The 12,043-nt window shown below is 42.1% G+C and overlaps 1 protein-coding gene across 1 annotated transcript; it reads left to right on the forward strand.

The window, feature by feature from the left end:
* The first annotated feature begins 154 nt into the window (after positions 1–154).
* On the forward strand, positions 155–11,632 carry WFDC8 (WAP four-disulfide core domain 8). Its single transcript, XM_027070208.2, has 5 exons — positions 155–877; positions 3,719–3,859; positions 5,148–5,315; positions 7,265–7,405; positions 8,384–11,632. The coding sequence occupies exons 1-5, from the start codon at positions 694–696 to the stop codon at positions 8,521–8,523; spliced, it is 774 nt and encodes a 257-aa protein (XP_026926009.1). The 5' UTR covers positions 155–693; the 3' UTR covers positions 8,524–11,632.
* The last annotated feature ends 411 nt before the right edge of the window (positions 11,633–12,043 follow it).

The raw sequence follows: 12,043 nt of genomic DNA on the forward strand, positions 1-12,043 counted from the left end.
ACCAATCTCACAAACAGTGAAATCAGGACCTGAGCCAAAATCAAGAGTCAGATGCTCAACCAACTGAGCCAGACAAGTGCCCCTCAAAACGCATCTTAGTTTGAGAGGTAACACTGTATGGCCTTATCAGTTCTTCACATCACAAAATGAAACAGTACATAAGGACCAGGAAGAGACGTATGGAAATGGGATTGAGTGAGTGGGGGAGGGTCGTCTATTTATGAGGTGCTCTAGGAGTATCAGAAGCTAGGCTTGGATAACAACAGAAAGGAAATGAGGGATCCTTTGGTTAACCCTCGGTCATCTGGGACTTTCTTGCTCCTGGACCCAATGGGACATCTCAGGCCCTCCTGAAAGTCTCCTACCATCAGTTTCTTGCCATCAGTGGAGCAAGAAAAAGGTGTTCTCTCGTGTCTGGGGTTGCCCTGGGAATGACAGTGGGCAGACCAGCCCTGCAGCTGTTCCAGACAAATCCCTGTGATCACTGATATGTGACCTCTCATGGAGGAGTAACACAATGGGCGAGGGTCCCGGTGGGACATGGACCAGTGCCGGGACAGAGTGTGGGGCCAACAGGAGGGTTCTGGGCTCGAAGGGCCTGCCGTACTCTCCACGTGACCTCAGACAACCCCCTTCCCCACCGTGTATCTTGATTTCCTCATCTGTGAACTGAGGGAAGTGTGGACCATCTGCATGGTTCTCAGCACACCCTCTGTATCTCTGTCTGGCTTGTGCCTAATCCCCACGCCTCTTGTCACCCCACACAGGCACCTTCCTGTCCACAGTTCAGTCTTCTCCCCAAGGAATGTAGTGTTCCTGCTGCTTCTGTCTCTCTCTTTGGAGGAGACATCTTCATCGCCAATGAAAAGAGTCAAAGGTGGGTTGAGGGAAGCTACGGCTGCCCCTTCTTCAGGAGGCCTTCCTGGGACTGAGAGTCAGACAGCAGGCAAGGACTCATGTCGGATGAAGGAACTTCTACTGTGGCTTCAGAGGACTAGCCCTGCTCACCCACCCTGGGACCTTTGAATCCTTCCCTGACTGGAGCCCCCAAATTATTTCCTTAACTTTGCCTCATTTGTATCTTTTCCAAGTTAATTTTTTGGAGGTGAATCAGACACTGGGGAGGACCTGAGGTCAGAGGACAGTGAGGAGGAGGTGGCACAAGTGGAAGAGAGACATGGGCGGAGGTCGGGAGCTGTCTTGGAAGTGGTGGCCAAGAGGGGAAGCCATGGGACTTGGAGAGAGATTAGGAGGAGGAACTGACCCGAGTCCATGTCTGACAGGATGCTGGGGTGACAGAGAGGGAGGAGTGAATCTCAGGGTTCTCTTGATAGCCTGGGGGCATATTGATGCCAATATAAAGATGGGAGCAGAGAGAAGGAGGCACTGCTAAGGCATAGGGAGATGCTAGTTCAGTTTTGTACATGTGGGAAAAGAGGTCTTATGAGATACCCAGGTGTATGTTGCCAGGTGGTTGGATATGTGTCTTAGCTGGGAAGTGGGGATAGGTCAGGAGGAAGGCATGGGAACCACAGAAAGCATTGTGGGAATGGATGTGGTCTGTGGGAAGTATGTGTCAAGGAATGACAGCAGAGAGCAAGACCCAAACTTTGGGGAGCATTCCCAGTAGCTGCAGAGAATCCCCAGTTTGTGTGCTTCAGGGGAGACCACATGGACAAGCTAAGTGGCTGGAGAAGGCTGGCTGGGAGGGAGGAGGATTCTAAGTGGGAGCTGAAGCTGACAGAGGGGGAAGAAGCTAAAGTGTAGAACCCAAGAAAGGTTTAAATGCCCCCAGAAGCAGGAGAGAGGTGGGCCTGGGTAAAGTCAACCCTAGTGAGGAGACATTTGTCTTTATAATTCCAAGATTTCTGTGCCTTTTTACCTCTTTGGATGTGTCCCTCTTTGATTTGCTTTGCTCTCGCTGTGCCCAAACCTCGAACAGGGATTCCCAAGTAGTAGCCTACATCATGATGCCTAACTGCTTCGGTGTCACCAGTGGCACTTTTAAACAGTTGAGTCCCTCGGCTTCACTTTCTTGAGATTCTGATTCAGGACATGGTCTATATTTTCTAAAAGATGCACAGGTGTTTTCAATACACAACTCGACATTAGGAACCATATACTCAGCCTCAGGGCATCCTTGGAGGGTGCATGAAGGGTGGTATGAAGGCTAAGAAATATAACTGGAAAGTACTAACAATTTCAATTCATCCTTCATCCACTATATTTTCTCATCTGACCTCATATTTTTTAACCTAAGAAAGTAAGAGGGTGATACTAATGATAAATATGGTCTTTCCAATGCTGAACTTCTATAATTCCAAGTCAGTGGTATCCAAAAGGATCATGCTTCTCCAGTAGATCTCACTGGAGGGATGCTCAGTTTAGAGCCTCATTGCCCCCGGCACAGGGCAGTGGCTATCTCTGGCTGTGTAACACACTACCTGTAGTTCAGAAGTCTGGTGTGGTGTGTCTGGCTCAGGTTCTGTCTCTGTTCAGGTTGTCACCAGGCTGACATCCAGGTGTCAGCCAAAGCTGCAGTTTCCATCTGGGACCCAGGGACCTCGTCCATGCTTACTAGCTGTAGCAGTTGCACTATTGAGGTTGCTTCCAGAGGCCACCCTTAGTCCAGGGCAATTAGCTTCTTCCATCCTCAAAGCTACTAATAGCATGTTAGATTCCTCTCACCCTTCGAATCTCTCTTACCTCTTCTCTGTTAATCAGGGGAAAACCCCTCCTTTTTAAAGGACTCGACAGCTTCGGTCTGGCCCACTCAGATAATCTCTGTATTTTAAGGTCAATTAATTTGGGACTTTGCTCCCATCTATGAAATTTCTCCGCAGCAGTACCTAAATTCATGTTTAATTCAATAACCAGAGGATGGGAATCTGGGGGGTGCAACTTTAAGATTCTGCTTCCTACCGGGATGGATATGAGGCAGCCATGTTTAACCCTACAAAGGGAGGAAGCAATCCCATATCTGCCACGCTGTTCCCATGTGCCAGGTACTGTGATGAGTGCATTACGGACATCATCTTCCTTAATTCTTATAAGCAGACTGTAAGGAAGAGATTGAAATTCTCATTTTATAGGTGGAAAGCTTAGGACTCAGAAGGAAGACTTTTTTCTCCAAGATAACTTAGCTAGTCATGTTGGAGTCAGGCTCCCACGCCAGGTCTGTCTTATAGTGCTCCTCTCGCTGCACCATTCCTGCCCACTTTAAAGATAACTGTGAAGTTACATAGTGGAACTCAGGTTGTTCTCGAGCTCACAAGGAGTCAGGGGCCCAAATCGGGTATCGCGACCACAATATTCCTATTTCCATGATATTTACACCACTCCTCACTAATTTCCCTGTCAACTGAGATACTGGAGGCAGAGGGATTAGACAGTAAAATATTAAGTTTTAAGAGGAGAGAGAAGTTCCCAAACTTAAGGTAAGGCTCCTGGTCCCTATTTAACTCCCTGCTGTAGAATCTGAGATGCTTCCCTTCCCTTTCCTTCTTCCAGGAAACACAGTTTCCTGATTCAGATCAATCTAAATGAGCTACAAGTGGTGAGAGGCAGACCCAGCCCATAAGATAAGCAAAGCAAGCACTGAGGATGGAAGGTAGAGGAGAGGGCTGAGGGAATGTCACTATTCCCCTTTGCCAATGTGGGGGGGGGGGGAGAGCTGAAACTCTCAAGGGATGTGAATGTGGACATTGTTCTCTTGCAGAGAAACCAGGAGTGTGCCCCCATGAGAGGATCACCTGTGAAACTAAAGTTCCAGATTGGTGCCAAACTGATGGGCACTGCGTGGAACAGATGAAGTGCTGCTCATTTGCCTGTGGGAAGAAGTGCATGGATCCACTCCAAGGTAGTGGCACCAAGGCTGAGGGCCTTTTGAGGTGTCTTACTTCCTGCCCCGTCTAGAACTTGCTGAATGATTCCCTTGAATGGTAGGACAAAGAGGCCAGGGCTCATGATTTTCTCTTTTTCTAATTATATTCCAACCCTCAAGTACAAACAATGAGTCTAAGCATGGTGGATGGCAACTGGATAATATTGACGTTAGTCTTCCTGGTTCAACATTCAAGCATTCACAAATAACTAATACTTGTCGTATGCTTCCTGTGTGTCAAGAGGCTATTGTTGCCACTGTGGTAAATGTAAACCCCAGTCAGGTTAGATGCTGGTCTTATTTTTGGACTCTTTGGCCTTCAAAGAGGTTTTCTGGTAACTCAAAGTATAGAGAATCTCATAAGAGGAAATTGTGCATTATAGATATAGATATAGATATCCATTTATTCACTCAAAAAATATCTACTGTTAGTGTCCTTTGGCCAAAGACCACCAGGAACACATATGTATTTGAACAAGTTGGATTTACTACTCATTGCAGTGAGGGAGAATGTTCACCATAGACAACCTGAGAGATCTCAGTAAGAAGCTGTTGGAAAGAATCTACTATGGGATTGAGGCTTTGACTGAGTAATTTGCAGGGGTGGATTTGGTCTATATGGGGTGTTGTCAGAAAGTGGGGCAATTTTATGATTATCTCATGTGATCTTATCTACAGAGAAGGGAGGCTAGACTGAGGATAAAGCCATAATGTAGAGAAACATAAATCACTCATAGATGTTGGGTATTCTGTGGCTTTCACAATTACTGTTTTTGGTCTCCCTTTATCATGGTCCCAGAGTGACCTTGTTTGATGTAGCTGTCTGGTGAGCTGGTTAATATCTGACAGGGGCACACCATGGCTCAGCTGTGAGCTCTGATCAATTTCCAAACATGAGAGATTGGTTTTTTTTTTTTTTTCCTTCTTGATGTTTCATTCTATCTATGTGCCAGGCACTTTGTTAGGCACTTTGGATATAGTCATTGAACAAGTCTTGTCCTCCCAAAGCTCAGGCAGTAGAGAAGAAAGATCAGCTCCAAAGCACCTCATATGCTTTTCACTATGACTTTTGAAAGGTGTGAATGATGCTCAGAGATTCAATGCAACATAGAGTATTTGTAGTAGAGCTAGGCTAGAAATTTTATTGATGATGGTCTCCTAATCACTTGGATCTAATACCAAGAACTGCACAAAGGTGAGGGCCTGAACCCTTCTTTGTTTATGCTACCCTTTATGTTCTTCCCTCTTTGTTTCCTGCCCTCAGAACCCTGCATGCTACCCTCAGACCAAGGAAACTGTAACAGTAATATCATGCACTGGTATTTTGACAATAAACATCACCTCTGCAAACCCTTTACCTATGGAGGCTGCTATGGGAATGCTAACAACTTCATCAGCAAGGAACACTGCATAATGGCTTGCACATTAATTGGTAAGACTTATATGCCTGGCCATCTGAGGGCCTAGTGTAACTGGAAATAGTACATCAGAATATTCATATGCTCAGGCTTTAAGGTTAAAATGTTTTGTTCAACTCTTAGCTCAATCATTCACTGAACAGGTGGTCTTGGGTCAGTTTCCTGTTTCCATGAGCTTCAGTTTTCTTGTCTACAAAATGGGGGGTCGTGATAGTATTGACCTGATGGAGTTGTTGTGCCAGGAAACTGAGATAGTGCACATACCTGTTGAGTGTTACCTAAGTACTTACTCAAAAATGAAACATAAGCAGGTCAGCTCTGGTTTCCCAAGAAGTAGGGATACAGCATGGAGTAGGTGAAGAATAGGGTGGAGTGAAGGTGAGGGCTGTGGATTAATTCCTTACTATAATGACCATTAGCAGTAATGTTGGGAGACAGTGTCTTACAGAGCTTAAGTGACAAATGATGTAGATAAAAATCTCCCTTTTCTCACTTACTGCAAATTTCTTCACCTGTTTGAGTTTCAGTTCCCTCCCCCATAATACTGGAATAACAAAAGTCATTGCTGAGTTGTTGGTATGATTATATGTGATCAGGACACAAATATTTGACATGATGGCTGTTCAGTAGTGTCGGTTTGCTAAATGGTAATAATTGAGGTGGTGGCCGTTGGTGTTCAAAATGCACAGCACTGTGTGACTTTACAAAGCAGCACTAGAACTTTGACCTCAGATTCTGCAATGCAGGCTGAAATGTATACCATCACCCCCATTTTACAGACAAGAAAACAGAGAGGTAAATTTAGTTGCCCAAGGATTCACAGTGGGTCAGGGGTAGATCTGAAATTTTAATTCTATAGGCCTAGTGAGCCTGAATGGCCAAGGCAACCTTGTGGCCTGACCCTTTGTGGGAGGCTGTAAGGAATTATGGCACTATAAACTAGACATTGGCTCTCTCTCAGAAACCAGAAGAAGAGGCCAGGGAAATTGGTTTAAGCTGGTTTGGGGGAAATTTATGTTTAGACCTCAGAAAGAACCTAACAATAGTTTTGAGAGTCAAACACACCATGGTCTGTTAGAATCTGACCTGAGGAAGAAGAAGAAGGACGAGGAGGAGAAGGAAAAAGGGGAGAAGGGGGAGAAGAAGAAGAAGGAGAAAGAGAAGAAAGAGGAGGAGGAGGAAGACAAGCAGTAGGAGGAAGAAGAGGAAGAGGGAGGAGAAGGAAAACAGGAAGAGGAAGAAGAGGTAGAAAGAGAAGGAAAGAGAAGAAGAAGGTGGAGGGGAAGGAGAAAGGAAGCACCTCCTACCCTCATAGAATTTGCAATCAGATAAGGACAACAGAAAACATGAACAAAATTCTAAAGAATTCATTTCAATACCATCTCTACCCTAGTGACTCACACAGTTGTATCTCCAGCCTGAATCTGATTCCCAAACTCCAACTGCCTTGTCTTCTCCTCCATCAGGATCTCAAAAACATCTCACACTTCATTTGTTTAAGAACCACTCATCTTTGCTCTCCCATCTCAAACCTGCTCTGTCCATACTTCTCTCCAGCTTGGTTGAAAAAACAAAACAAAACAAAACAAAACAAACTTCTAAGTAACCCTTGATGAATCAGCATTGCGCTTTCTCAATCCACATCCATTGCATTAGGAAATCATTTTAGATCTACCTTGAAAATAGATCCAGAATCTGACCACTTCTTACCACATCAACAGCTGCCACCCTGGTCTGGGGAGTCATCTTCTCACCTGGGGCTTCAAACACCCAGCCTTACTCTCTTTCTACTACATCCCAGGAGATGGTGAGGCATTACATTCCTTCACAGCCTACCAGAGGTCATCAGGGTAGAGTGAACCAAGTGACAGAAAGAGATACTAGTTTGGAGGGGAAGGGAAAGCTGTTTAAAACAGTGAGATGGGCTGGGGTTTGAGAGAACTCACATCTGCTCTTGTTTTAGTCAAGAAAGGACATTGCCCACTCTTCCCTTTCAAGAACCGTATGGAGTGTTCATCTCTGTGTAAGAGTGACATCGATTGCCCCCAAAGTGACAAATGTTGTGAATCCATGTGTGGCTTTGTTTGTGCCATGGCCTGGACAGGTGAGGACTGGGGGTATACCTCCCAAAGTCTCCGGGGCATATGCTAAGGATGTCATGTTGTCCCATGGAATAGGAGATACCCCTTCAGTTGACCTTAGGGGTCTCTTGGGAACTTTTCCTTTTTTAATGCCCAATCACTGCTCTTGTGTTGTCGTGCTGATCTCAGGAAACTTATTTGCTAGGCTTCAAAGACAATCATGCATAGTATCACTCCCTATTTTTCCCCATGAGAACTTATTTATTCTAAGTCGCATCTTCAATGGCTGACAGGTGACAATACCCACTTACTTGTACAAAAAGAAATGATAACCATTAGGTACATCCCTAATAATCCCTTATGTCTGCGCAGAACTTCAGAGCATGTAGAGCATATCCACATCCTGTAGGTATGCTGGAGTAATGATTGGCAGCAAAATTTTGTTGGGGCAGAAGTGAACTCTGTAGTTTCTGAGGTTAGGTCTCACTCCTTCATGTAGTGCTGAGTTAGTATAGTCTTGTCCCAGAGATTGCTAGTGTTTTGAGGTACAGCACAGTATGGTGGAAGACATCCAAGTCCTTTCAACTGACTTCAACTCTTCTACTCATTTTCATTATGGCTGTAGACAACTCATTTTCCCTACATGATCCTCAATTTGTACAGTTTATATTTAAAAAGGAAGTTCTGGGTTCTCTCCCATATTCCTTTTATCTCTGGTAATCTGGGATCAGATAACCCAAATAAATCCATTAGCTCTTTGAGGGCCAGCAGGAATCCTATCAGATTTTGTAACTCAGAGATGTCAAGCCTTTTTGATACTCCTCAAATTATTAGCCATAGAAAGTTGATACTCTGCCTTGTACAATCTATTGTTACTCTAGGGGGAAGGGTAAGAGACTTCATCAGAAGAAAGCCTGTTTAGGGTTCCCCAAATCTCCCAACTTTGTCTCAAACTATAATCAAGTATTTCAAGATCAAGTGTCTTATTTTATCCCATAAAGCCAAATCAGGTTTCTGCCCACACAAGCCTGTGGTGTGTTCCACATTTGATAGACCCAAGTGCCTTCAGGATAATGATTGCCCAGTGTCACAGAAGTGCTGTTCACATTGTGGATTGAAGTGCCTGGAACCTCAAAAATGAATAGTAAGTGGAAACCTTGCCAAGCTGTCTTAAGAAGTATAACAATATTTTATTCCATTGATCTATGTGTCTGTTTTTGTGCCAGTACCATACTGTCTTGATGATTACAGCTTTGTAATACAGCTTGAAGTCTGGAACTGCGATGCCTCCAGCTTTGGTTTTCTTCAATAATACTTTGGATATTTGGGGTCTTTTCTTGTTCCATACAAATTTTAGAATTGTTTGTTCTACCTCTGTGAAGAATGCTGATGTTATTTTGATAGAGATTGCATTGAATATGTTGATTGCTTTGGGTAGTATTGACAATTTAATAATATTTGTTCTTCCAACTCAAGAGCATGGAATGTTTTCCTATTTATTTTGCATCTTCAATTTCTTTCATAAGCTTTCTAGTTTTTCACGTATAGATCTTTTACCTCTTAGGTTTATTCCTAGGTATTTTATGGGTTTTGGTGCAACTGTAAATGGGATTGATTCCTAGATTTCTCTTTCTGCTGCTTCATTATTGGTGTATATAAATGCAACTGATTTTTGTGTGTTGATTTTATATCCTACAACTTTGCTGAATTCATGTAATCAGTTCTAGCAGTTTTTTGGTGGAGTCTTTGGGTTTTCCATGTAGAGTATCATGTTGTCTGTGAAAAATGAAGGTTTGACTTCCTCCTTGCTAATTTGGATGCCTTTTGTTTCTTTTTGTTGTTTGTTGCTGAGGCTAGGACTTCCAACACTATGTTGAATAACAGTGGTGGGAATGGACATCCTCGTCATGTTCCTGACCTTAGGGGAAAGCTCTCCCTTTCCCCCCATTGAGGGTGATATTAACTGTGGGTCTTTCATTTATGGCCTTTATGATCTTGATGTATGTTCCTTCTATCCCTACTTTCTTGAGGGTTTTTATCAAGAAAGGATGCTCTATCTTGTCAAATGCTTTTTCTGTATCTATTGAGAGGATCATGTAGTCCTTATCCTTTCTTTTATTAATGTGATGTATCACATTGATTGATTTGTGGATACTGCACCAGCCCTGAATCCCAGGAATAAATCCCACTTTATTGTGGTGAATAATTCTTTTAATGTATTATTGGACCTGGTTTGGTAATATCTTGTTGGGAATTTTTGCATCCAGAAATGGACCCACAAATATCTGGCCAACTAATCTTTGACAAAACAGGAAAGAATATCCAATGGAAAAAAGACAGTCTCTTCAGCAAATGGTGTTGGGACAACTGGACAGACGTGCAGAAGAATGAACCTGGACCACTTTCTTATACCATACACAAAAATAAACTCAAATGGATGAAAGACCTAAATTTAAGACAGGAAACCATCAAAATCCTAGAGGAGAACACAGGCAGCAAATTCTTTGACCTCAGCCGCAGCAACTTCTTACTTGAAATGTCTTCAGAGGCAAGGGAAACAAAAGCAAAAATGAACTATTGGTGCCTCATCAAGATAAAAAGCTTCTGCACAGTGAAGGAAACAATCAGCAAAACTATAAGGCAACTGACAGAATGGGAGAAGATATTTGCAAAAGACATATCAGGTAAAGGGTTAGTATCCAAAATCTATAAAGAAATTACCAAACTCAACACCCCTCCCCCCAAAAAACAAATAATCCAGCTAAGACATGGGCAGAAGACATGAGTAGACACTTTTCCAAACAAGACATTCAGGGGCACTTGGGTGGCTTGGTTGGTTGAGCGTCCAACTTCGGCTCAGGTTATGATCTCACAGCTCTTGAGTTCGAGTCCCGCGTCAGGCTCTGTGCTGACAGCTCAGAGCCTGGAGCCTGCTTCTGCTTCTGTGTCTCCCTCTCTCTCTGCCCCTAACCCACTCGCATTCTGTCTCTGTCTCTCTCAAAAATAAATCAACGTTAAAAAATTTTTTAAGAAGACATTCAAATGGCTAACAGACACATAAAAAGATGCTCAACATCACTCATCACCAGAGAAATACAAATCAAAACCACAATGAGATGCCACCTCACGCCAGTCAGAATGGCTAACATTAACAACTCAGAAAACAACCATGTTGGTGAGAATGTTAAGAAAGGGGAACTCCTTTGCACTGCTGATGGGAATGCAAACTGGTGCAGCCACTCTGGAAAATAATATGGGGGTTCCTCAAAAAGTTAAAAATAGAACTACCCTACAACCTAACAATTGCACTGCTAGGTATTTATCCAAAGGATACAAAAGTGCTGATTCTAAGGAGCACATGCACCCTAATGTTTATAGCAGCACTATCAACAATAGCCAAATTATGAAAAGAGCCCAAATGTCCACCAACTGATGAATGGATAAAGAAGATGTGGTATACATAGATACACATACAAGTGGTGTGTGTACACACACACACACACTGTAATATTACTTGGTGATCAAAAAGAATGAAATATTGCCATTTGCAACAATGTGATGGAACTAGAGTGTATTAATCTAAGTGAAATAAGTCAGAAAAAGATATCATATGATTTCACTCATATGTGGAATTTAAGAAACAAAAGGGATGAACATAGAGGAAGGGAAGCAAAAATAAGATTGAAAAAAAGAGAGGGGAAACAAACCATAAAAAACTCTTAAATACAGAAAAGAAACTGAGGGTTGCTGGAGGGATGTTGGGTAGGCGGATGGGCTAAATGGGTGATGGACTTTAAGGAGAGCACTTGCTGGGATGAGCTCTGGGTGTTACATGTAAGTGATGAATCACTAAATTCTATTCATGAAATCATTATTAGACTACATGTTAACTAACTTGGACTTAAATAAAAAACAAAAAAATAAATAAATGAGGTTGGATTAAAATATGAAGAATGGATTCAGAAATATCATTTGTGAAGCAAAAACAATAGTATATTTAGAAGCAATGAAATGGAAAAAAAACACGACAGGTTCTAAGAAAATATTCTTGATTAAAACAAAGCATTTGAGACAATTTTAAAAATTGTTGTTGGGAAAAAAAAGTATAACAATATTTAATGAGTTTACTTATATTTTATATATAATCATATCTGAAAATGATGAGTAATTTGACTCTCATTTCCCAATGTCATGACTTTGTTTTCTTGTCTTTTTGTATCATGTAGAGCCTCTGAAATAATGTTGAAAATAAAGGTAATGACATCTATCCCTGTCTGGTTCTTTATCTTAAAATCAGTGTCTCCTGCAGTATGAAATGTCATTTGTTGTGGGCTTTGGGATAAATAGATTTTACTGCACTTGGATGGTTTTCTTTTTATACATTTACTATTGTTATTGGATATTACTGTGGAATTTTATCAAATACACTTTAAGCATCTAATCATGTAATAATTTTCTCTTCTAATTTGTTAGTATAAGAACTTATATTATTAAATTTCCATATGTTGAACCATCCTTGCATTCCAGGACTGACCTTAAGCATATTGAGGGTATACTTCTATTAATACGCCGAAGGTACTTTAAGCAAATAGTTTATTCAGAAATTTCACATCAACAATCAAGAGAAAAATAGGCCTATTACTTTTGTATGTTTTGCTATT

The sequence above is a fragment of the Acinonyx jubatus genome, chromosome A3 (assembly GCF_027475565.1).
Source record: "Acinonyx jubatus isolate Ajub_Pintada_27869175 chromosome A3, VMU_Ajub_asm_v1.0, whole genome shotgun sequence".
NCBI classification, from domain to species: domain Eukaryota; kingdom Metazoa; phylum Chordata; class Mammalia; order Carnivora; family Felidae; genus Acinonyx; species Acinonyx jubatus.